General features: G+C 35.8%; 2 protein-coding genes across 13 annotated transcripts in view; one reads left to right on the plus strand and one right to left on the minus strand.

Annotated features, from left to right (window-relative positions):
* The window catches only part of LOC106878205 (uncharacterized), a 24,866-nt gene extending 9,037 nt beyond the window's left edge, over positions 1-15,829 (minus strand). The window contains exons 1-7 of one of the 7 annotated variants that reach the window (XM_089360132.1): positions 15,457-15,829; positions 10,286-10,445; positions 9,027-9,092; positions 7,445-8,676; positions 6,041-6,171; positions 4,127-4,188; positions 2,351-2,627 (exon numbers count right to left, since the gene is read on the minus strand). In XM_089360132.1, coding sequence (XP_089216258.1) covers positions 2,351-2,627; positions 4,127-4,188; positions 6,041-6,171; positions 7,445-8,624 — 1,650 coding nt within the window. In that variant the 5' untranslated portion in view covers positions 8,625-8,676; positions 9,027-9,092; positions 10,286-10,445; positions 15,457-15,829. Of the gene's footprint in view, positions 1-2,350; positions 2,628-4,126; positions 4,189-6,040; positions 6,172-7,444; positions 8,677-9,026; positions 9,345-10,285; positions 10,446-14,124; positions 14,898-15,456 lie in introns of those variants that run through there. The other 6 variants (XM_052971854.2, XM_052971853.2, XM_089360133.1 and 3 more) reach the window with 6 other exon arrangements.
* Positions 15,830-16,202: 373 nt separating this feature from the next.
* Positions 16,203-24,115, plus strand: LOC149133351 (barrier-to-autointegration factor B-like). 6 transcript variants are annotated; one of them, XM_089360138.1, is made up of 3 exons: positions 16,203-16,306; positions 22,168-22,299; positions 23,872-24,115. In XM_089360138.1, the coding sequence occupies exons 2-3, from the start codon at positions 22,177-22,179 to the stop codon at positions 24,016-24,018; spliced, it is 270 nt and encodes an 89-aa protein (XP_089216264.1). In that variant the 5' UTR covers positions 16,203-16,306; positions 22,168-22,176; the 3' UTR covers positions 24,019-24,115. The 6 variants fall into 6 exon arrangements, with proteins under 6 accessions (XP_089216264.1, XP_089216262.1, XP_089216261.1 ...); XM_089360136.1 differs by lacking the exon at positions 16,203-16,306 and adding an exon at positions 17,299-17,454; XM_089360135.1 differs by lacking the exon at positions 16,203-16,306 and adding an exon at positions 17,461-17,623.
* Positions 24,116-24,282: the final 167 nt, after the last annotated feature.

Here is a 24,282-nt window from a genome sequence, read left to right on the forward strand (position 1 = left end):
CACACCCACACCGCACACACACCCACACCCACTCACACCCACACCCACACACTCCCCACCACCACACACACCCACCCCTCACTCACCCACACCCACACACACCACACCCACACACACCCACACCCACACACACCCACACCCACACACACCCACACCCACACACCACTCCTACACCCACACTCCACACTCACACCTCTCCCACACCCACCCCACTCACACCCCACACACACCCCTCACACACACACACACCCACACTCACCCACACACTCACAACACTCACCCTCACACACACTCTCCACACCCTCCCCACTCCACCCTCTCCACACACCACACACCACCCACACTCTCTCACACCCACACCCACACACACACCCTACACCCCTCCACACCCACACAACCCACCCACACTCCCACACACACACTCCCCTACTACCACACAAACCACACTCACACACCCACTCAGAAACACCACCCCACACCCACACACACCACCTCTCCTCACACATCCACCACACACTCACACTACCCACACCCACACACCTCACACCTCACAATCCCACACTACACTCACACACACTCACCACTACCCACACCTCACACCACACCCACACCAACACAACTCCACACCCTCACTCAGCACACCACTCACACCCACATACTATATTATACCATCACTAATAATACAATCTATATATATCATTTCAATCTCTATCTCATACATATATCATATACTACATAAATACACACATACATATATCACAATCCACATCACACACACATCAACACCCATCTACTCTATATAAATACTCATATATAACATATACATATACTATACATATACATATACTATACATATCATACAACATATACATATACATATATACATATAACATATATACATATATATACATATACATATATATATACATATACATATATATATACATATATATATACATATACATATATATATACATATATATATACATATACATATATATATACATATACATATATATACATATACATATATATACATATATATATATATATATATACATATACGTGTACATATACATCTATATGTATACATATACATCGCTCTCTCTCTCTCTTTCACTCTTTATCTCTTTCTCTCTCTCTGAAAGTATCTGTCATTACAGTATCGAAATGTGATTGCTTTAGTTAGTGAAATAGTTTCATTTTTAAAGTGAAAGTATTTGACATGAGTGTTTTTGTTTCACTTTTGACACGTAATACTTAAATAGGGGAGGAGATATTATGTTGCCGTGGGCCCGAACTCTGCAAGAAGTTAAAAATTTTTTTTGACTAAAACACAACTGGAACCCTAAGTAAGGCATCTGTAAAATTTGAATGAAATTGGTTGCGTTGTTCTCGAGTTTTAGGGATTCACACACACACACAGACACATTCTCATATATATATATATAGAAGATATTTCTACTATGTGCAGGTTCACATTGCGTACAGATTTGCACAACCGATAATGTAATGTATTGAGTGCTTAATGTTTACACCATATATCTATTTTTTCTTTTATATTTTCAATCATTAGACTTCAGCCATGCTGGTGCAACACCTTGAAATTTTAGTTAAATGAATCGATCCCAGTACTTTTTTGCTGTATTTTTTACATTGCAATTATTTTCTTTTTTTGCCAGGTAGCAATTTATTGAAGACTGGTTTTACTTTACTTGCAAACATCAGCTCTTCTGGTGACATACCTGCTGGTGACATACCTGCTGGTGTATTTGGATTCAGTGTCACACATTATACTCTTATGAATTGTTGTTGTTGTTGTTGGCACTCCGTCACTTACGACGTCGAGGGTTCCAGTTGATCCGATCAATGGAACAGCCAGCTCGTGAAATTAACATGCAAGTGGCTGAGCACTCCACAAACACGTGTACCCTTAACGTAGTTCTTGGGGATATTCAGCGTGACACAGTGTGACAAGGCTGGCCCTTTGAATTACAGGCACAACAGAAACAGGAAGTAAGAGTGAGAGAAAGCTGTGATGAAAGAGTACAGCAGGTTTCGCCACCGTCCCCTGCCGGAGCCTCGTGGAACTTTAGGTGTTTTCGCTCAATAAACACTCACAACGTCTGGTCTGGGAAATGAAACCGCGATCCTATGACCGCGAGTCCGCTGCCCTAACCACTGGGCCATTGTGCCTCCACCCACATATATGTACACTATTGTGAAATAAGATATTCATGGCACGAATACCTCTGATTATAGGTCAACTTGATGTGAACCAACTTAGGACTAAACAACAACAACCTTTTAATTATATACAATCAAAAACAAAAATAATTATTTCACTCACATAATGGAAAGGTATCCGATACAATTCCCCACAAGTGAGGTCTGTTGTATGACAACGGTCATATTGAACATTTTGGACAGAACTATTTTGGTTCTTCTTACAAAAGCGGGTACCCACATACATATGAGGAGGAACTTTTACTTGGAGACGGAATTTATCTTCTTGGCCCCATATTGCCACAATGGTGTGGAAATCAACTTCAATGATTGCTAGGTGTTTTGTATAACTGCCAGAGGAATCAGCTGTTTCTCCCACTTGGAACTCGTACACCAATTTCCTTAAACAAAACAATTGTTAAAATAACAGAATGTCCTGAAAGTAATCTAATCAATATAAAAGAAATGTTTAACCTTTTAGAATTCAGATTACTGTCAAATGCAATGCTTATTTATTCACATTATTTTGAATTAATCATGCATTACCATATTGTTTCAAGATTTCAATAATGTGATTGTTTATTTTTAGAATGAAGTGTGACACACCAGATCTGGTTAGTTTGAACATAAAACAGGTTGAATATTTGGGCCAGATATGGCCAGTTTAAATGCTAAAGGATTAATGAAATAATCCATTAATAAAATTCAGAACAAGATTAGCAATGAATTTAGCATGCGAATAGGTGTCCAACAAGGATCAGTTTTCAGACTCCTATTTATAAAATTTTTTCAGACTATATCAGAAGAGCTAAGGCCACTTCATTCACAGGAACCTCTCTATACACTTGATCTGCTTTTCATTTCTGAATCTGTTGAAGAATTAGAGAAGAAATTCTAAATGTAGACGCAAAGCCTAGAATCAACAGATTCTTACAGCAAACCAGTGGCATAGCTAGAAAGTATGTTGCCCAGAGTAGATATTGAGTTTGCTGCCCCAGCCCCACACACAATTACATGCTTCCTATACAGGCCTATACAGAATGACTGCAGACTTCCCCACCCCAACTTCCTAGCTATGCTACTGCAGTAAACCGAGCAATAACAAAAGTTTTAGTTGACAGGAAAGAAGACAAAACTATCGCCACCTGCAAAGTGGCTCTACACACTATGCAGAAAAGGAATAGGTAGGAATTCCATGTAGTGTAGCCAATGTAAGCAATTGTTTCCAGTGGGGGGGGGGGGGGGAGATCAGACAAACTGATAGAGAAGAAAAACTTTGTAAGGTAGCCAGGGTACAGAAGATATTTACAAGTCAAGAAGCTTTAGTTCGTTCTCTATGATCTTCCATAAACTAAATGACTCAATTAAGAATGGCATTTTTGTAGGTTGAAATAAAAAAGTAATGCGATATATCTAACAGCACAATGCCATGTCTGTGTGAAGACCCAATATTTTCAGTCAGTTGCAGAGTATTTTAAACATTCAAGTAATGCACTTATGACCTTTCAGTTTTATATAAATTCACCAAGCTCAGACATTATCAAGGTTAAGAAGATCTGAAATAACATTTCCCCTATAAAAATAAAATATTAAATGTACATTATCTATGTTGCCTTATATTTAGTTTAGTCTGGATGTATACAACCCTAGTTTTTTTTTACTTTAAACATAGCTGCAGTTCAGAACTTATTTACAATGTGTCACATATAAGATAAAGAGAAGCAGAAAATAGAGAGAAAAACTGAATAAGATAACAGTGTAGGGGGTGGAGGAAAGGAGAAATGTGGATGGTTATGTAAGATGGTGAGAAAAGGAAGGTGGAAGAGAATGAAATGGGGGGTGGGAGGAAAAAATGTAAAAGATTTCACAAGAGTAAAATATAACGAATATAAAAACTTACTTTTTACTAAAAATTACTTTCAATTTGGCTATTCTTTTGAAATTACCATCTTTGCAAAAATACTAAAGAAATATTGAATCAAAAAAGTAAAATTAATAAATTTAATAAAGTAACAAATTCAATCTACAAAATTCCAAAATTTTAATATTCAACTAATTAGTTCTGTAAAATTATAACAACAAAATCATTAAATCGTCAAATTAAAATGTCATTATATTTAAAGAAAAAGCATGAATATGATATGTTTTTAAAAGATGTGAATGAATTAGCAGTGGTTCTACTGATCACAATAATTCAACATAAAAATTTTTACAGTGACACCAAATAGACAGATATTGGGATTTTAAAACCCTGAAATTAAAGTAGTAAAGTGTATGTAAATAAACGGTTTATAAGTAATGGCCAAGTCATATAAGACCTAAAAATAAGATGGTGTTTGGTAGTGAGCATAGTGAGGAATTTAGTGAACAAGTAGGCATTCAAGAATACTAACCAGCCATCTTCTGTTTGTTCCTTTCCAAGATGAATTGAACAAGAGTTTCAGTGAAAGAGCCATCATAATTTGTGGTAATGATTTAATTCATATTGTACAATCTATAGTTGTGTGAATCTAGTACAAATAGGATAAAATCTAAAAGCTTTGCAAAGTAACTTGATTAAAGACTAAGGAACAATTTAGTAACTTGTTTCAGTCACTGGACTACAGCCATGCCAGAGCACTACCTTGAAGGGCTTTAGCTGAACAAGTCAAGCCCCAGTACTTATGATTTTTGAAGTCTGGTACTTATTGGTCTCTTTTTTCTGAATTACTAACTTCATGGGACAATCAAGAAACCAACACTAGTTGTCAAGTAGTGGGTTGTGGTGACAAACAAACAACACACACACACACTTGTATATATATTTATATGACAGGCTTCTTTCAGTTTCTGTCTACTAAATGTACTCATAAGGCTTTAGTTGGCACAGGGCTGTGGTAGAAGACACTTGTCAAACGTGCTGTGCAGTGTGACCAAACCTGAAACTATGTGGTTACAAAGCAAACTTCTTAACTACACAGCGAAAGCTACACCTATGTCGATTAACACTAAACAATGTCAGAATTAAGAACATGCAGTCTGATAGATGAGATAATGAAGGAAATGGAAAGTGGTGTGTTGCAGACACAGCCACTTGATGCCAACATGGAGAACCATTAGAGTAGTATGTTGGTGATATGTCTTACTCCATCGGTTACAATGACAAGGGTCTCAGCTGATCCGATCAATGGAACAGCCTGCTTTTGAAGTTAACGTGCATGGGCTGAGCACTCCACAGACATGTGTACCCTTATAACGTAGTTCTCAGGGAGATTCCACATGACACAGAGTGTGACAAGGCTGGCCTTTTGAAATACAGGTACTACTCATTTTTGCCAGCTGAGTAGACTGAAGCAACATGAAATAAAGTAATGCTGGGAATTGATCTTGTGTTTGTGAGCTGAATACTCTAACCACTAAGCCACATGCCTTCACTTGGTGATATGTAATAAATACGATATCAAATAGATCAATTCTTGAAGTTAAATAATATCACTCTATGGATATTACTGGCTCAAATCCTAGGATGCATGAGACCAGTTACCAAGTTTTCATGGTGTATAAGTAACCAAGATCACATTCCCCACTAAATGGAATGCCAATTCATTTGCAGAGTTACTCATTTACAGCTGAGTGGATTTGAGCAATGTGAAATAAAGTGTTTTGCTCAAAAATACAATGCACCACCTGGTTGAGGAACTGAAACCACAATCTTGTGATTGTGAGTGCAACACCCGTAACTATTAGACCACATCTTCACATATCACACTATGGGTGTCTTTATTTCACAGGAATATAAATTCTATTGGAATAAAATTTATGATTTACAATTTACCTTAAAGTTTCTGATTTGTAAAAAGCTGAAATCAAAATGCTTTGGTCGAGGGATTTTCTTTTCACAAACATGTTTGGATTTCATAAACTTTTGATAATCTGATGTGGGTTGGTAGATTTTTACAGAAACATCTTAAGAAAGAAAGTAGAAGGAATGTAATAAATGAATTAATTTAAAACAGAGTAAAAATATAAATACATTACTCCTTTAAAAATGCTATAATTTCTTTAGAATAAAGCATCACCAATTCTTGTTTATGCTTTCTTTTGTCATACAGCAATAGAAAAGCCTGGGACTGTCTAGGAAAACAGAATAACCTTTCCAATTAGACTATGCTGTTACTTAACATTCAGCAAATGCATAAAATTTAAATTAATTCCAAGCACGATTTTTACTTCATCATTGTTCTAATGTCCACTTTTCCATACTTGCATGGGTCAGACAGAATTTTCTAAGATTTTCTCCATTCAGTTCTCACAGATGACTGGAAACAAATGACACCATGACACTTGCTTACAACCATCATGCAATGACAGGACAAAGACACATGCATGTGCATACACACACACACACACACACACACACACACACAGTGGGCTTCTTTCATTATTCATCTACCAAATCCACCCACAAGGCTTTGAGCAGCCCCAGGCCTACAATAGAAGACACATGCCCATGGTACCATGCATTAAAACTGAATCCAAAATTATGAGGTTGGGAAATGAACTACTCAATCTCACAGCCACATCTGCACCTATTTTTACTTGTATTTCATATATGGATATGTAAAAGGCACCTGGTACACTCTGTGGCATGGTTGGTGTTAGGAAGGGCATCCAGCAGTAAAAGCCAGGCCAAAACAGACTGGAGCCTGGTGCAGCTCTCTGGCTTACCAGTTCCGGTCAAATCGCCTAACCCATGTCAGCACGTAAAATGGACACTAAATGATGACGATACAACTATATCACATTCAGCTTGATTGTTATGATTTACTTTAACCTTTGCATGTGCACAGATATGACTTTACGTGCCATGCAACCATTGTCATAAGACTTTATAAAATACAAAACAGATCAAGAAATGAAACGATAGTGAGACATCAGCACGTCACTGGATTTAAGTAACAAAAGCTTATACAACATGTTTACTACTCACTTGGTCACCATAGTAGGGACCAGTGACAAGCAGTGCAAGATGAGTGCTAGTATTATGACTGCAAGTTTTATGTCGGAGAATCTTTCTTTAGAAGACCTGTATGTATGTGTGTGTGTGTGAGTACACACACACACACACACACACACACACACACACACACACACACACACACACACACACACACACACGCACACACACGCACACACACGCACACACACACACACACACACACACAGTGTCTATACTTACTTGAAAGAGAACCAAAATCTTCAAAATTCTGCATAGGAAACAGTCTCTCAGGGTTATCCTTGGGATTTGAAAATTCATAATCAAATGGTGATGTCTCTGGGAGTGTTGGGTCTACTGAATTTATTCCTGAAGATAACACATTTCTGTTGTTCATTTCATCGAAATTTTTAGAATTTATTTTGAATAAATTTTCTTCACAAAATTCTGACTGATTATTTATAATAAATGGAACTGGAAATGATTCTTGAGCATTCGATTGGTTGCAATTTGAAGCTGATTTCAAACCAGTCATCATTCTTCCATCAGAAAAGGCTTCTTTATTTACTGTATTTTCTTGAATTGTCTCACAAGTTTCTAATAACTCTCGAACTGTCCAACTTCGTAAATCTTTCTCACTACAAAGAAATTTGGCATTTCGTGCTTTGATTGAAACTGGAACCCTTTCAGGAATTTTTTCCAGAGTGTTTTTCTTATAGATATTTCTTGCTGAATATGGCAAGTATCTGCTGGGCTTAAAAACCACTCCATCATGAAAAGATCTACTCAGATTCTCAGAAGAATTGGTAAGACTAACTGTATGCATTAAAGGAGGTATAGTAAGAACACCTTTAGAATTAATGGCTGCAGGAGTTTTATTTGATGGTAATGGTACCATTTTATCATAAAGACATTTATGAAGACATTTATTCAAATTCTGATATTGAACATTTCCAGAATGTAAGCTTTCTTTGCCGATAATGTCACTTTTTTCATTAGTCCTTTTATTTGATGTATTAAACAAAGACACATCATTAAAATAGTTCACATTAATATCTAATGAGCCAATATTATCATCATTTACTGGATTAGAACCATAACAACCATTTACATTTAGAGAACTTTCGGCATTATATGAACTTGATGATGGTATATCTACATCAGATTTCATAGAGAATAATTTTGGTGAACAAGAAGACACATTCTTTGATGGCAGATCTTCAAAATTCAAATGACATCCTTCTGCTTGACAATCAGACTTAGAATAATTTACCTCCACCTCACAATCTTCTGCAGGACACAAGCCTAACATTTGTTGAACAGGAGAAAAGTTGTAATGCTCAATATTAGGAACATTATGCATTTCTGCTGTTGGGTACCTTAACTCTAAGGTAGATGACAGCCATTCAGTGATGTTTTCCATAGAAGTTATATGAATTATCCAAGTAATTGTGTATTTTGTACTCTGGGTAAACCTATAGCAAATAACATTTTACAAAAAAATTCTATTGAACACTCCAATTTATGAGTACAATAATGATAATTATATTATTCAGAAAATGATAATTTCTTGTAAATAATTAGTTCAAACTCAATTTATTCAGAATTTTCAAGATTAACATCTGCTTGTGATACTGATTGTTTATATCAAGTATATAAGCATTCCAAGCAAACAACAACCAGAATTATATCATTTAATACAGCTGCATGTACATATATAGCTATTATCACATTTACATTTTTTTTACACATATACACATGTACACACAGTTTACATATAGATATACCCACATGCATATACACACATACATCATTATATACTTACACAAATTATAATGGGGTCTCTTGTAAGCTGTAGATTTGGAGAAGAAATTTCAGACAAAAGCAAAACCTGAAATTAAAATGTCTTAAAGTAAACTTAGCAAAGATTAAGGTTTTAATAAGTAGAAAAGAAGAGAGGATCCTGCAACTTTTGGGGAATTGGTAGTGTATGATATATAGAAAAGAAGTGAGTAGAAATTCCAAACTGTGTGTTCAAGTGTCCAAGGTAAATTTTGAATACACAAAAGATATGGTGGGATTTCAGGTCGGTTAACAAAGGGGGTTGACTTCACATCTTCACATGCAGCAGATGAGGCAAACACTAAAAAAAAAGAAAAAAACATAGAGAAAAGAAATACTCTGAAGTACCAGGATGGCTCCCTGAAAGCAGTTAATATCTTTTGTTACCTAAGTGAGCTAATGAATAGTGATGGTAGGTGTTTTGAGAGCTGGAATGAGAGGATTGGACACTGATGATTTGGAATGGCTGACTGGATACTGAGCTTGTTTTGGTGGCAGCAATTTTTGGTACAGGACGCAAACACAAACACACATGTGTGTATTGAAATACACATAGAAAGAGTGAGAGAGCCAAATCAATCTATCAATTGAACACAATTGACAAGCACATTCCCTCTCCTCAGACACATAAAGGGAATTATTCTCACAGACATAAACAGAGAGAAGGAGAGGGATAGAGGATAAGAGATGTATTAAATCATTAAAATGTCTGATGTCAAGTCAGCGACTGCAAATATGCAGCACTAAAACAGCTGTGCCAAAATGTCACATATCCTCTGAAAATGGAGTAACTAAAGAAGGGATTGGGTGGAAAATGTTCAGGGAACTATTACATCTGGCAATAAAGGGCTTATCCCACAGATTGATTAATGTTTGTGTGTAAAATACAATGTTGTAGGGCAAATAGATGTGAACTTTTAAGGTAGAAGACTTGTAAAAACTAGAAGGAAATAATGTTAGTGTGATTGAACAATGAAGAACAAATAAACTGAACAAAACACTTGGTAAAAGAGGAAATTTAATGTGGTATGCAGGAGCAGACACTGCACTGCATATGAAGGATGGCAGCTATATAAGGATGTACTAAATGCTCAAAGTGAATGGAGCCTGTGGAAATGGAATGAAATGGTAAAGATCAATTTCAAGTTGTTGCATCTCACAAAGGGGATGATTAGGGCCCATGTTGATTGGTGACGCCTATGTTGAAAACCTGATAAACGATAAAAGCAGGGTGAAACATACATTAAAAGGAAGGTGGAGTAGTGATGGATGTTGGGATATCTCATCAACATCTGGGCCTTTCACCCATTTGTAGCTGCTAAGTCACCATTTGCTGCCTCTCTTGCCATATTCAATATCTTCTCATCTCTCATTACTCCCATAGTTACTTCTACTCCACCACCTGTGGAATCAAAGAAAACATCAAATTTTTATACTCATCCCTATCTCTCAACCACAATTCATATCTCACTACTCCACTTCATTTCTGAATTATAATGCTAGGGTAAGGAAAGATTGCAGTAGATCGTGTATTCAATACACACCTTTCTCCTATCCCTATAAACTGTAGACACTCCCTTTCCCTCAAGTTACTCCTTCACTAACATCCATCACTCACTCAACAGCTAATATTACCTTTCTCCATAGTAAATTTCTTCCCCCTGTTTACTCTTTATTGACATACATCAATCTCTCTTTCTCCATCAAATCTGTAGCCCACCTCAGTGTCTCTTTCCCATCACATCTGAGTAACACAGGTTTACATCAGATACGAAATAATTCATTATATCCCACTCTCATTCTCTCTCTCTCTCTCCAACCAACAAACACATAGCTGCTATTAATATCATCCCACTCCCCTTCCCTCAGACTACCCCTTCAATGACATCACTCACTCTCCCAACTTTACTCTTCTATACTGTTAACCAGCACTTCTCATCAAGTCACCTATTATTGACATCTATCAAACTTTTACCATTGACCATTTCTACAACTATCATTGCTCTCTCTCTCTCTCTCTCTCATTACCCTGCAATTACTGTTGCTCATTACACCCTATGAAAACTGTCTCTGCTGTTACTGTCCCACTTCAGCACTTCTAGTACTACCCCTACTAGTATCCTTCGGCGTAGTCAACCTTTACTCAAACATCCCCCACACATTAGGAATAGAAGCAATCACTTTCTGGCTAAACAACTACTCCTTTGAACTTCCAACTCGCATAAATAAAGAACTAGTAATAGGAAGACTAAGATTTATCTTACAAAACAATTACTTTATATTTAATAATGACTACTACAGACAAAGATCGGGAACAGCCATGGGTACATGTACTGCACCTTCTTTTGCTAACCTAGTAATGGGCTACCTCGAAATAATACTTTACCAGAAAACACTTGAAAAATATGGAAACTCTTTCTCCACCTATATCCAGAACAACTGGAAAAGATATCTCGACGACTGCTTCATCCTCTGGGATAAAAGCATAGAAAAACTTGAGGAATTTAAAATACTACTAAATGGAATTAATGAAAACATCCACAATCACCTGATCACTCTCTCCCTTACTACACTCTTGCTGCTTTCTCTTTCCTTTTTCCCATCCTCATACATTTTCTGCAGTTATCTTCTGCCCTGCCCTTTCAATTAATCATGTTGCTCTGAATAGAGATAAAAAACAGTGGTGCATACCATGCAACATCACTAGTGTTGGTGCCACGATTAACACTCTATAAAGTGGTTGGTGCCTGAACAGAGGCAGCATAGGGTTGAGTGGAGCATTTACTCCTGTTTAGTCAAAAAAAAAAAAAAAAAGAGGACAACTTCTCAATTATTTATGCCATGGGACTCTGCATTTGGTACACTGTAAAATGGTTGTTGGTAGGAAAGCATCCAACCATAGGAATTGTGCCAACATAAAACATATGAATGAGACACAGTCCCCTGGGCCTTGTCTTGACTTAGCTGCCCTACACATGCCATTATGGAAAGTAGAAGCAAAATAAACATACATATGCATGTGCACATAGACACACATCTTGTGACTCTGGAATTAGCAGGCAGAAATTGTATGAAAACTTGTTGTGTGTGTGTGTGTGTGTGTGCATGCACATGTGCATACGTGTATAGATATATATATACTTGTGTGTAAAATTTTTGGATTTTTTTGCTTCACATGAGAAGCATTGAGCAAAAGATGGGGATGTTTACTGACTTGCTAGCCCTGCACTTTTGAAGACGTATTAAATAAAAAGTCCCTTGCTTAAAAACCAGCTAAGGATTAGCAACAGGAAAGGTGTCCAGATGTGAAGAAAAATATGTATCAATTGATATGTATTTTTCCAACCTATGCTTGTCTTGGAAAAAAAAACAAAAAAACAAAAAACAAAGGAATAAAACAGACATTAAACAAATGAACAATGTGTGTATTATGGTAATAACCTATGCTTGAAATATAGTTTCTATTGCTAGTGAAAACCAAAACTATTATCAAAGTAGTATTTTTGATAATATACTTTATGAACAGGTGCTCAGTGATGTAAGGAGAGTGTGTGTCACTTTTTGGTTTGTCCTCCACCCCAACCCTATACAGCAAACCCAAAATGTTGCCCCTATATAAGTGTCACCTGGGGAGGGCTGCCACTCAACCTATGCTACTGAAGGTACCTTACATCTCTATATTATTCATAACTTTATACATGGCAATGTATAAGACAACGGCGTTTATGTTTACCTAATTTACATAAAATTTGCTGTTATTTATAAATTCCAATGTAGTTATACATATTCTTAAACCATTATAGGTTATTTTTGTTTGATTGTCATTTTTCAATTTCTTCAATTTTTGTTCCAATTGATTTCATATTTAGTGTATTGGGGTAGTTTTGTATGGTAGTCATTTACATGAAATACATTTTCGTCATAAATCGAAAAAGAGTTAGTAGCTTTTAGTCAATCAAAAGCCGCAGGCATATAGAATACCTGTTTTCATTGTAACAAGCCAAGCTGTTACCAAGCTGCTTACTCACGTAGTCATTTTTCGCTTATTAAATGCTTAAAATTCATGAGGTGAGCTAAAAATAATAGCTAATAGGCCTTAAATTACGCACCAATTTATTATTGGGGGGGGGGATGCATCGTATGAATTTTCATGTGTAGAATACAAATTCGCAAAAGTTTTCTGAAAATACCCAAAAATAAAAGAAAGTTTTGAGGGTTATATAGCGTGCGTAACGCAGAATTCCGTCAATATTTCATTTGTTTACAGTTAACAACACGTACAATCACACAACATGACAACTTCCAAATCCTATTTTCCGACAATAAAAATTATCAAACCGTTTTTAACAATTTTCATAGAAAAATTTAAACAGCTTGTACACGTTTTTATTAAAGCTTTGCTATACTTGGATAATTTATATCTAATTTACTGATATTAATGATTAATAGGCGGAGGTAAAGAAAACGTACACCACCCATTTTCGGCCTAACAAAAATCCTAACCCTAACCCCCGTGTGCGTATTCTTTACTTTCGCCTAAATAATTAAGATTATTTACAATTTCAAGAAATTAATTTCTTTCGTAAACGAAGCCCCTCAGATTTTATGGACAAGAGTTATTGGGAAGTTGTGATATTCATAAATATTCGATAAGATACAGCCTAGAATTGAAACTAGGCCGCACATTTTCCCACTGCTATGCTGGGCCATAAAAAAGAATTTCTCAAAATAAAAGCAATGCTGTATTATTTTGCCCCTTCTACTATTTTGAGCCTAAACATTCTTAAAAGCATTAAAACAAAGATTACATTATGTTCATTTATTAAACTAAAATATTGTTCATTGCATTTTTGGTAACGTGTCTTTCGTTTAAAATATAATTATAAAACACAAGATAAATTAGATTATTCTTAAGTAGTTAGTTCTATAATACGTCGGATTATTAATATTATTGGCCATTTAGGAAATTATAACAGGACGGAATTTATACATTTTTGATGTTACTAAAACTTTTGATATTAACTAGCAAGAAACATGGCTTGCAACCATTTAGCTTTTAAAAGGAATAAATATTTACATACCGTTAAATCACGCTTACTGTCATATTCAAATAAGAAGTAAAACCTGTAGAGTTTTGTTTTTACCTTGGTAAACACAAAATTTTAGAATATCAATGAATAATTGTAATTTTACCAAAGTTTTCTTGTTGGTAGATATCCTAGAATTCTATGAATATGAATATGTGAAGACTGTTCGCATATATCTCATATTTCAATTAATTAGTCGGTGAAACTTTCTTTTTATTTAATATATCCACACCAAGAAGGTACAATACTGAAAGTTAACTAAAGTATCTGAGTTCAAAACTCAGTAGAGTTAAAATAGATATATTTTTTTATTTGTGATTCATAATAAAATACCATTCTTCAATGTTTCGGTGTTTCCATGCTTTTTATTTTTTTTTAAATTGTAGAACTAATGGAATTGGTTTACTTTGTAGACTTTCAAAACGATTTTCAGTGTATTTGCATTGAAAACTATTCATTCAGTCAAACGAAAGATCGTGATTCAGCACGTTTCTCCATCATCTAAAATCATTCTTTGTATGACCTAAATTTGCAATTCGAAACTCTTTCTACAATTTAAAATTTCTTTCTTGTCGATACAATAATGATGACATCAATAACCGAGGTTGTCATTTTAATGTTGATGCATTATTGTGTGCAACAAAAATGGTACATTTTCCACTTCCAGTAATCCGCTACGCCAACTTTAGGGTGCCTTGACATGAATATATTTCACATTTCTTCAATACGAACTTTCGCAGGTAGAATCGAATATTTTTCTCGGTTTATCTTGCATTATATATATATATATATATATATATATATATATATATATATGTGTGTGTGTGTGTGTGTGTGTGTGTGTGTGTGTGTGTATTACATTTGATGTAATGTTCACATTACTTAAATAAATGGAGTCGCATGAAACGATCGTACTGCATTAACATTGGATATCCTTGTTGCTTATTTTGATTTTAATCACCTTATTTTGAAATTGTATGGATAATATCATACTTAATTCTGGTGCCTAAACTTAAGTACCATATTCACCTTGAATCTATATATACACACACACACACACACACATATATATATATATATATATATATATATATATATATATATATATATATACTACTTTGGTTGAGTGAATATCTTGCTACTCTTGAGTTTTACTTGTAGGTTTACAAAACTTCGAGTAGCAAGCAACTGACCCGACCAAAATAAAATATATTATTAATCTGTACTATGGTACTGACTATTCTTAACACTTAACACTAAACGTATACATATTGTCTGATATACAGCAATGTTTATGTGTAGCCGAAAATTGTTGGCGAAAGTTACCTTTTCCACAATTAGAAATCTATTTGGTCTGAACCTTGACACCTTTCTGGCCTCATCGGTGTATAATTTGGAATGGAGGCTGTTTTGCTATGTGGTTTTAAGAATGTTTCTAGAATTATTACGGACAATTTCAGAACTACGGAACACCTAAGATACCGTCTCGGATCTTTTTTAAAACGGGGGCCACATTTTTCATTAACGAAACACTTTGAAACTTGGAACACTGGTAGAATGTGTCATATAAAACATCTTTTTCTCTTAGTCTTCTTAAAAAAAAAAGAAATCCATAAATTATTCCATGTTAAAGTTGTCGTATTTCTGTAATTTCAACCAATCACTGACGTCCATTCAGCCGATATACATTAAGCGTCGACTACATAAACAAACGATTCTGAAACAATTAACCCTAACCCTAACCCTAACTCTAACCCTAACCCTAACCCTAGGGTTAGGGTTAGAGTTAGGGTTAGGGTTAAAGCAAATTTAAAATGAAAAAAGCAAATAAAACGAAGAATCGTTTGTTTATGTAGTCGGCACTTAATGTATATCGGCTGAATGGACGTCAGTCATTGGTTGAAATTATCGAAATAAGACAATTTTTTACATGAAATAAATTCGAATACAAAAATATTTTCCTTTTCTATAACACAAAATAGATAAGTATACGAAGTTTGAAAGTCTTTCGGTACCAAAAACACTACGTAAAACATTAATGAAAAATGTGGCCCCCGTTTTAAAAAAGATCCACCGTCTCAGTTGACGATTCTAAATGGGCCGACAAAATGTCAAAAATTAAGATAGCGATTTTTCAAACTCTTGCTGTGCTCATGTTGAAGGAGAGAAAACACAGGCAAGATATAACTATTATTCAAACATAAACCGCAGAATAGTGAGTTTATAAATACGAATGCCTGGTATATTCACATTGTTTATTGTCCAATAAAGAACTTGTTTTCAATACATCAGCTTTCAAAGATCAGAAACAGCAATGTCAAATATTTTTGACATTGCATTATAAACACGGAACCATGAACTTAGTGGATTTGTTAACTTTATTTCTTGTGCTGGTCATACACTGAATGTAGTGGAAGTAAAAGCGGCAGAGTGTAACTCACATATCTGACTTTGTTAAATTATTTTGTTCCTTTTCCTCGGTTCCCACAAATCATAGGAATGTTCTGATGTCATACTTGGGATAGCTTTTAAATATTTTTTCCCTAAATGCTTACCTTTAAAAAATGCTTCTTTTTCCTTTGCAATTTTTTTGTAGGGTAGTAGACTAAATCCACCGTCCGTTTTAAGATGACGTGGTTCTTGGGTGCCTAAAGTGGACCCCACTTTGTTGCAGCATTCTAACCTTGTCTCCGTTCTGCGAATACCTCCCACCCGCTTTGGCGGCCCTGTGAAGGATTATGCACGCTATTTTCTCTTCTCACAGAAAAAAAAAAAAAAAAGCCTTGTTTCAGCCACTGGAATGCAACTAGGCTGGGGCACCACCTTGAAGAGTTTTAATTGAATAAATCGATCCTAATATTTAAACGTTTTAAGTCTGGTCCTTATTCTATTGATCTCTTTTGCCAAACCGCTGGATTATGGGGACCTAAATTACTGGCACTAGTTGTCAAGCAGAGGTGAGGAACACACACACACATATAGAGACATACGACGGGTTTTCAGTCTCCGTTTGCCAAATTCACTCAAAGGCATTGTTGGTCCAGGTCTATAGTAAAAGGCATTTGCCCAAGGTGCGGCGCAGTGAGACTGAACCCAAAACCATGCGGTTTCAATGCGAGCCTCATAATCCGAAGTTGACCAATAATTTTTGTCTTGATCTCCAACGCTTCACGAAGTCAAAAAAAGCAACTGGCACGGGAGTCTCACTCTCTCTTTCACATAAATTCATTCTGACTTGTATATGCTCGTGGGGCTCATGATCAGAGGCTGGTGGTGGTGATCGCAGGTTAGCTGTTGAATACTGAGACGCTAGCAACACTTTAAGCAAGTTGAAATGTTCTTAATTTAATTTCCGTGTAAAGTTAACTCTGTTGCGTGGGATCTTGATAGAAAAATCCCCTCAGCTGCTTTCGATAAAGGGCTACTAGTTACCATTAGTAGAACTATTTGTAATACATGTTAGATATCACTGTGAATAGATACTACAAAATAGGTATTTGTAATTATTTTAATTGTTAATAAGGATTAATACACATATTTAATTGCTACTGTTGTTGTTCTTGTTTAGCTCTGATCAAGCTAACTTATGAAAGGAATTCCAGCCACGACCATCCCATCTACTTTCAGATTCATTATTCAATATGTCGGTTATCTATTTTTTTTTTTAGACGCTAAGGTGTAATTTGAAGTTAATGTGGCTGCTACTTCTAGCAATCGTGCGACAACGCAGTCTCACTTTTGAATCGTTTTCTAAGGGAGGACAGTGCATAGTGCAGAATCGTCACAGCGTCAGACAAAATTTCTTACGGTATTTCTTCCACCCCTTTACATTCTGAGTTCAAATCTTAGCGAAGTCAAAATTACTGACCTTGTACCTAAATCAGAAATCATTTTATTTATTTGTTGCTGTTAGCGGTGGTGGTTCGCTCAAGTTGTCCTGACCGAAGAGACCTATGTTCAAACACCTTCCAGTTGTAACCATGCAGGTCTTAAATTTAGACACTGTATCTGGGACTATTTGTTAACTAGTGAAAATGAAAATAAATTGACCATAAGTGACGACATTAACACCCCATAATTTCATAAAAAGACCTTGTGAAATACTTAGAACTCCCAAACTATGTTGCGTCCGCATGCATCTACTTGCATAGTACGTTTTAATGATATGTCAAGTATTACAGAAATAACAGCCGAGATACACCATTTCAACGTACTATACCTAGCAACGAACACTACCACTTCGAAGGTAATTCTCAGTGGTGGTGTTCGTAATGAGAAGGTGGTTTGCATGTGGACGACGCAAGATAGCCATCACAATTACGTGGGAACAATGCACAGGAAGGACCGAGGAGATGTGGTGGCGTCGTTCCTGTCCATTCATTATAGATAGACTGTCTGCGTGAAATAATTGGATATCATTGTCGCCACTTCCGATGAATGTACTTCCACTTTTTTTTAACCCCCTAAACTGCATTTTCACCGGATAATGATTAACCCATTATCCAATATTTTCACAAAAGAAAAAAAGAAAAAGGGTAGGGCATGAGTTGTGTGAACCGAAATGATACGAGAGAAAAGGTCACAAAAAGTCACAGGAAAAACTGTCGCTTTTTATTTAAATACCATAAGGACAAGCTTTCAAGTTTAGCACAAAACTTTTACTATTGTCAAATAAGATAATGTAACCGGATATAATAGAATCAAACACGTGTAAGCGATTTAAACTTACATGTAAATCTCAACTATAAGAACATTTTGCTTCTGTTTTTCTTTTTAATTCTCTTTACTGTCTTTAAGTGTGAAGCTTTGATTTATATTCATCATTTATTTATTTTCTACATTCGTTCTCCATGTGATTCATATACGTATGTGTCTCTGTGTGTAATGTTTTAATATCTGCTTAAAATATTTAAATGTTATATTTAGACTTGGCAAGCTATTAAACTATGTATAACTTGGACATTTGTTAAAACATTACACAAGAAGGCCATGCTGATAAATTATTTTAAGGTCTTTACGGACTGCGAGATACCAAGCTTAACTTAGTTCTAAATCTGGTATTAATAAATGACTAATATATTCCTCGTTACAAATTACCAATTATAATTGTTCATCTACAGTTTATTTCCCATGAGTGATTTTCTAGTGCTTTTTTTGTAATGCTGTTAAGAAGCTTGCTACCCAACCATGTCGCCCTGTAGTAGAACCGGTGTTTTCTGTAGTAGCAGGTGTTTTCTGTAGTAGAACCGGTGTAAAGAGTTGCGTGTACTGTAAAAATTTCAATCGGTCCCACCAAAGCTTTCTGAGTGGATTTGGTAGGCGAAGTCCATCGTCCGTGCGTGCGTGCGTGTGTGTGAGAGTCGTCTAAGAGACCATAAGTCGGAGAAAAGATGCACTCGTGTGTCTTTCAGTAGAGTGGGTACATTATCCGAAATATATAGTATTAAATATTCATCACGGCTGCTCTTACCAATTGGTTTCACGTAAAGAATACAATGGAGTATTAGGTAACAAACTGATTATATAACTTTATGCTCATCAGAGTTAGCCAATATGGAAGAGAATATATTCTTTACGCAAAACCGATTGATAAGATCAGCCGTGATGGATATTTAATACTACACATTTATATATATCTATATATATATATATATGTATATAAATTTAAATAATAAGGGTGAAAAATTGAATATTAATTTGATTAATACCAATTTAAAAGCAGTGGCCTAGCAAATTGAAAAATTTGAAGATTCAGAAAAATTATATTACATACATATAAGAGGGATGACCACTATGTGGACATCCCTTTTGCTAGAAGAAGACCATCTACGGTCTGATTACTAAGAAGAGATTGTTTTCAAGAAAATTCAGCAAACACCAGAACGTAAACGAGCAAGTCAAATGAAAAGATACAAAATATAAAGAATTTAATTTAAATATAAAGAATTTTATTCTTTATATTTTGTATCTTTTCATTTGTCTTGTTCATTTACATTCTGGTGTTTGCTGAATTTTCTTGAGAACAATCTTTTCTTAGTGGTCAGACCGTAGGTGGTCTTCTTCTAGCAAAAGGGATGTCCACTTAGTGGTCATCCCTCTTATATGTATATATATATATATATATATATATACACACACACACATGTATATATATATCATCATCATCATCATTTAAGGTCTACTTTCCATGCCAGCATGGGTTGGACGATTTCACTGAGGACTGGCAAACCAGATGGCTACACCAGGCTCCAATCTGATCTGGCAGAGTTTCTACAGCTGGATGCCCTTCCTAACGCCAACCACTCCAAGAGTGTAGTGGGTGCTTTTATGTGCCACCGGTACAAGGGCCAGTCAGGCGGTACTGGCAACGGCCACGCTCAAATGGTGTTTTTTACATGCCACCTGCACAGGAGCCAGTTCAGCAGCACTGGCAATGACCTCGCTTGAATGTTTTTTCACGTGCCACCGGCATAACTGCCACTAAGGCGATGCTGGTAATGATCACACTCAAATGGTGCTTTTTACGTGCCATCAACACAGAAGCCAGACAGCTGCTCTGGCAATGATCACGCTTTGATGGTGTGTTAGCGCTCCACTGGCACAGGTGCCAGTCATTGAATTTGGTTCGATTTCGATTTCGATTTCACTTGCCTCAACAGGTCTTCTCAAGCAGAGTTTAGTGTCCAATGAAAGAAAGGTATGCATAAGTGGGCTGACTACACCCCTGGCAAAGGCCACGTGTTATGGTCTCACTTGGCTTGCCGAGTCTTCTCACACACAGCATATTTCCAAAGGTCTCGGTCACTAGTCATTGCCTTGGTGAGACCTAATGTTCGAAGGTTGTGCTTCACCACCTCATCCCAGATCTTCCTAGGTCTACCTCTTCCACAGGTTCCCTCAATCGCTAGGGTGTGGCACTTTTTCACACAGCTATCCTCATCCATTCTCGCCACATGACCATACCAGTGCAATTGTCTCTCTTGCACACCACAACTGATGCTTCTTAGGTTCAACTTTTCTCTCAATGTACTTACACTGTTGAGTATGCACACTGACATTACACATCCATCGGAGCATACTGGCTTCATTCCTTGTGAGCTTACGCATGTCCTCAGCAGTCACGGCCCATGTTTCACTGCCATGTAGCATGGCTGTTCGTACACATGCGTCATACAGTCTGCTTTTTACTCTGAGCGAGAGGCCTTTTGTCACCAGCAGAGGTAAGAGCTCTCTGAACTTTGCCCAGGCTATTCTTATTCTAGCAGCTACACTTTCAGCACACCCTCTCCCGCTACTGACTTGGTCACCTAGGTAACGGAAGCTATCAACTACTTCTAGTTTTTCTCCCTGGAATGTGGCAGAAGTTGTTCTCTGCACATTTTCAGTGTTTATTGCTCCTGAGCATCTGCCATATACAAAAACTGTCTTCCTAGTTAACCTGCCTTTGATATGGCTGCACCTCTTATGTGTCCATAGCTTACACTGGGTACATCTTATAGAGTTTCTACTTACACCTTTTCTACAGATCGAGCAGGGCCATCTACCAGAAGTGGTTTGTGGTTTGTCTGCCTTCCTACTTATTAGGACTTAGGTTTTAGCTAGGTTGACTCCAAGAATGAATGCTATTGTTGCTTTTACCCTGACGAAGAGTAAATACCCAAATTTCAGGCCATGTGCTTACAGTAGAAAGGATTATTATTATTATTATTATTATTAGTAGTAGTAGTAGTAGAAAAGCAATGGGCTGGCAGAATCGTTAGGGTATCAGGCTGAATGTTTAGTGGCATTTCTTCTGACTCCTGTTCTGAATTCAAATTCTCCTATGGTTAACTTTACCTTTCATCCTTTCAGGGTTGATAAAATAGAGTACCAGTCAAGTACTTTTCCAAAAATTAATGAATGAAACAAAATAATAAAAAGCAGTTAATTTGTAATATTTCTCATTATTTGAATATATAAATGCAAAAATTGGTGCTTGTTTTGGAATAAACAATATTTTCCAGGATTTCTCTGTTATTTTATTCTCATTCTTTTTAGGTCTAAATCATGGCTTTTTCACAGAGTTCTCAAAGAAGTGCTGATGAGCCAATAGGGAATAAGTCTATCAAACACTTGGGTGGAATTAGCAAAGCTCTTGCGAAAAAACTTGCAGAAAAAGGATATATAAAGGTTTTCTCTGTTTTATGTTATTTATTTTATTTTTGGTAAAGGTCATTTTCTTCACTTTATCTTTTAGCTTTGTTTTTTTTTTTTCATTCATATTTACTTGCTGGTAGTATGTGGTGAGTGGGGAGTAAATTCTAAATTTTGCATGAATATATTTCATTGCACTCATCATCATCACCAGCAACAGCATTGTTATCGTCAAAATACTGGTCTAGTTTAAACAGGTTAACACATATTTATGTCTCATAATTTGTATGATCAAACTTTCTGAGTACAATTCAATGACTGCAGTAAGAAAAAAAAAGCCGAATTCTCTCAACCTTTTTGTTACCAACTGTGCTTGAAGTTGCCCCTGGTTCTCAGATACAAACTTCCTGTTCTAAAGTGGTCTCAAAATTTCTTGTTAAAATTTTGTGTTAATTCATGTCCCAAAAATCAGTTTCATGATGATGACAAATTAATTTACTAAATTCTTTGTTATTTCGAAATTAATTGAAATAAAGAAAAGGTGTTTCAACAGAAATACAGTAACAAAAGGGTTATGTGAAACAAATAACAATTAAGATTAGAATTAATTGGAATTCATAGGTGATAGAGAAGGCCTTGATGTGTTCTGTAGTTTAGGTTATCAACTATGAACTGCGTACTAAAATTTGGTGCTTCCATATGTTGTTAGTTCAAATATCATATATATTATTAATCTCTACTATGGTACTGAGTGTTTTTTTTGCCAACACTTAACACATACATATTGTCTGATTTACAGCAATTTTAATGTGTAGCTGAAAATTGTTGGTGAAAATCTCCCTTTCTAAAATTAGATGCTTCCTTGGTCTAAACCTAAATGCCTCTGTCCTCATTGGCATGTAATTTGCAAAGCTGGTGCCATGTATAAAACTCCCATGCTGTTGCCACATATAAAGCACTGCTGTTGGTGTCATGTAAAAAGCACCAGTACACTCTGTAAAGTGGTTGGTGTTAGGAAGAGCATCCAGCCAAAGAAACCATGTCAAGAGAGACAATTGGAGCTTGGTGTGGCTCTCTAGCTTGCCAGCTCCTGTTAAACTGTCCAACCTATGCCAGTATGGGATGTTAAATGATTATGATAAATCATTGAGTATGATATTTATTGCTCACTAGTCTGATCTTGTATAGGAATAAGGAAAATATTTAGTGTGGCAATGCAACAAACTCACACTTGATTATCAAAATTAGTCTCAATCAGAATTGCTATGTAAACTGGTGATATTTCAGAGAAATTTAAGGCAGTGAGCTGGCAGAATCGTTTGTGTACAGGACAAAATGCTTAGCAGCTTTTCATCTGTCTTAACACTCTGAGTTCAAATTCTGCTGAGGTTGACTTTGCCTTTCATCCTTTCAGGGTTGATAAATTAAGTATCAGTTGACTTACCTCCTTACCTTGCCTTTGTGCCTAAATTTGAAACTGATATTTCAAAGAAATTTAAATATGCTGCAACAGAATCAGTTAGTTTTCCTTTTTTTTTTTTTTTTCTTGTTAATAAAATTTGTTCTAAATTATAAAACTTTCTAATTTAGTATTTCTTTTCTCCTCAGGCCTATAAGGTTTTGGGTCAATTTCTAGTTCTAAACAAAGATGAGAACTTGTTTAAAGATTGGCTCACAAAAGCTATTCATGCCAGTCCAGAGCAGAGTGAACAATGCTACAATTGGCTGAAGATCCACTGTGATAATTGTCTATGATTGTTTTCACAGATTTTTTTTAAATGATAATAGATTTTTAAGAAATACATTCTACTGTCTGATAAACATATTTGAATAAATTCTATTTATGATTAAACTGTTTGGTTTCTTTGTGTAATTTTAGAAATCTATCCATTTAGCATTTAAACTAGCCATATCCAGCCTCTCACACCTACCCAATAATGTCATTATAACAATTAACAATCACCTCATTGAAATCTTGAAGGTACAAGGTAATGCATGAATAAATAAGCATTCATTGGA

This window comes from Octopus bimaculoides, chromosome 11 (genome assembly GCF_046866305.1).
Source record: "Octopus bimaculoides isolate indiv1 chromosome 11, ASM4686630v1, whole genome shotgun sequence".
Classification (NCBI taxonomy): Eukaryota; Metazoa; Mollusca; class Cephalopoda; order Octopoda; family Octopodidae; genus Octopus; species Octopus bimaculoides.

Coding starts and splice junctions, on each gene's coding strand:
- LOC149133351 (XM_089360138.1), top strand. CDS start 22,177: ATGGCTTTTTCACAGAGTTCTCAAAGAAGTGCTGATGAGCCAATAGGG. Junction 22,300..23,871: donor CAGAAAAAGGATATATAAAG/GTTTTCTCTGTT, acceptor TTTTCTCCTCAG/GCCTATAAGGTTTTGGGTCA.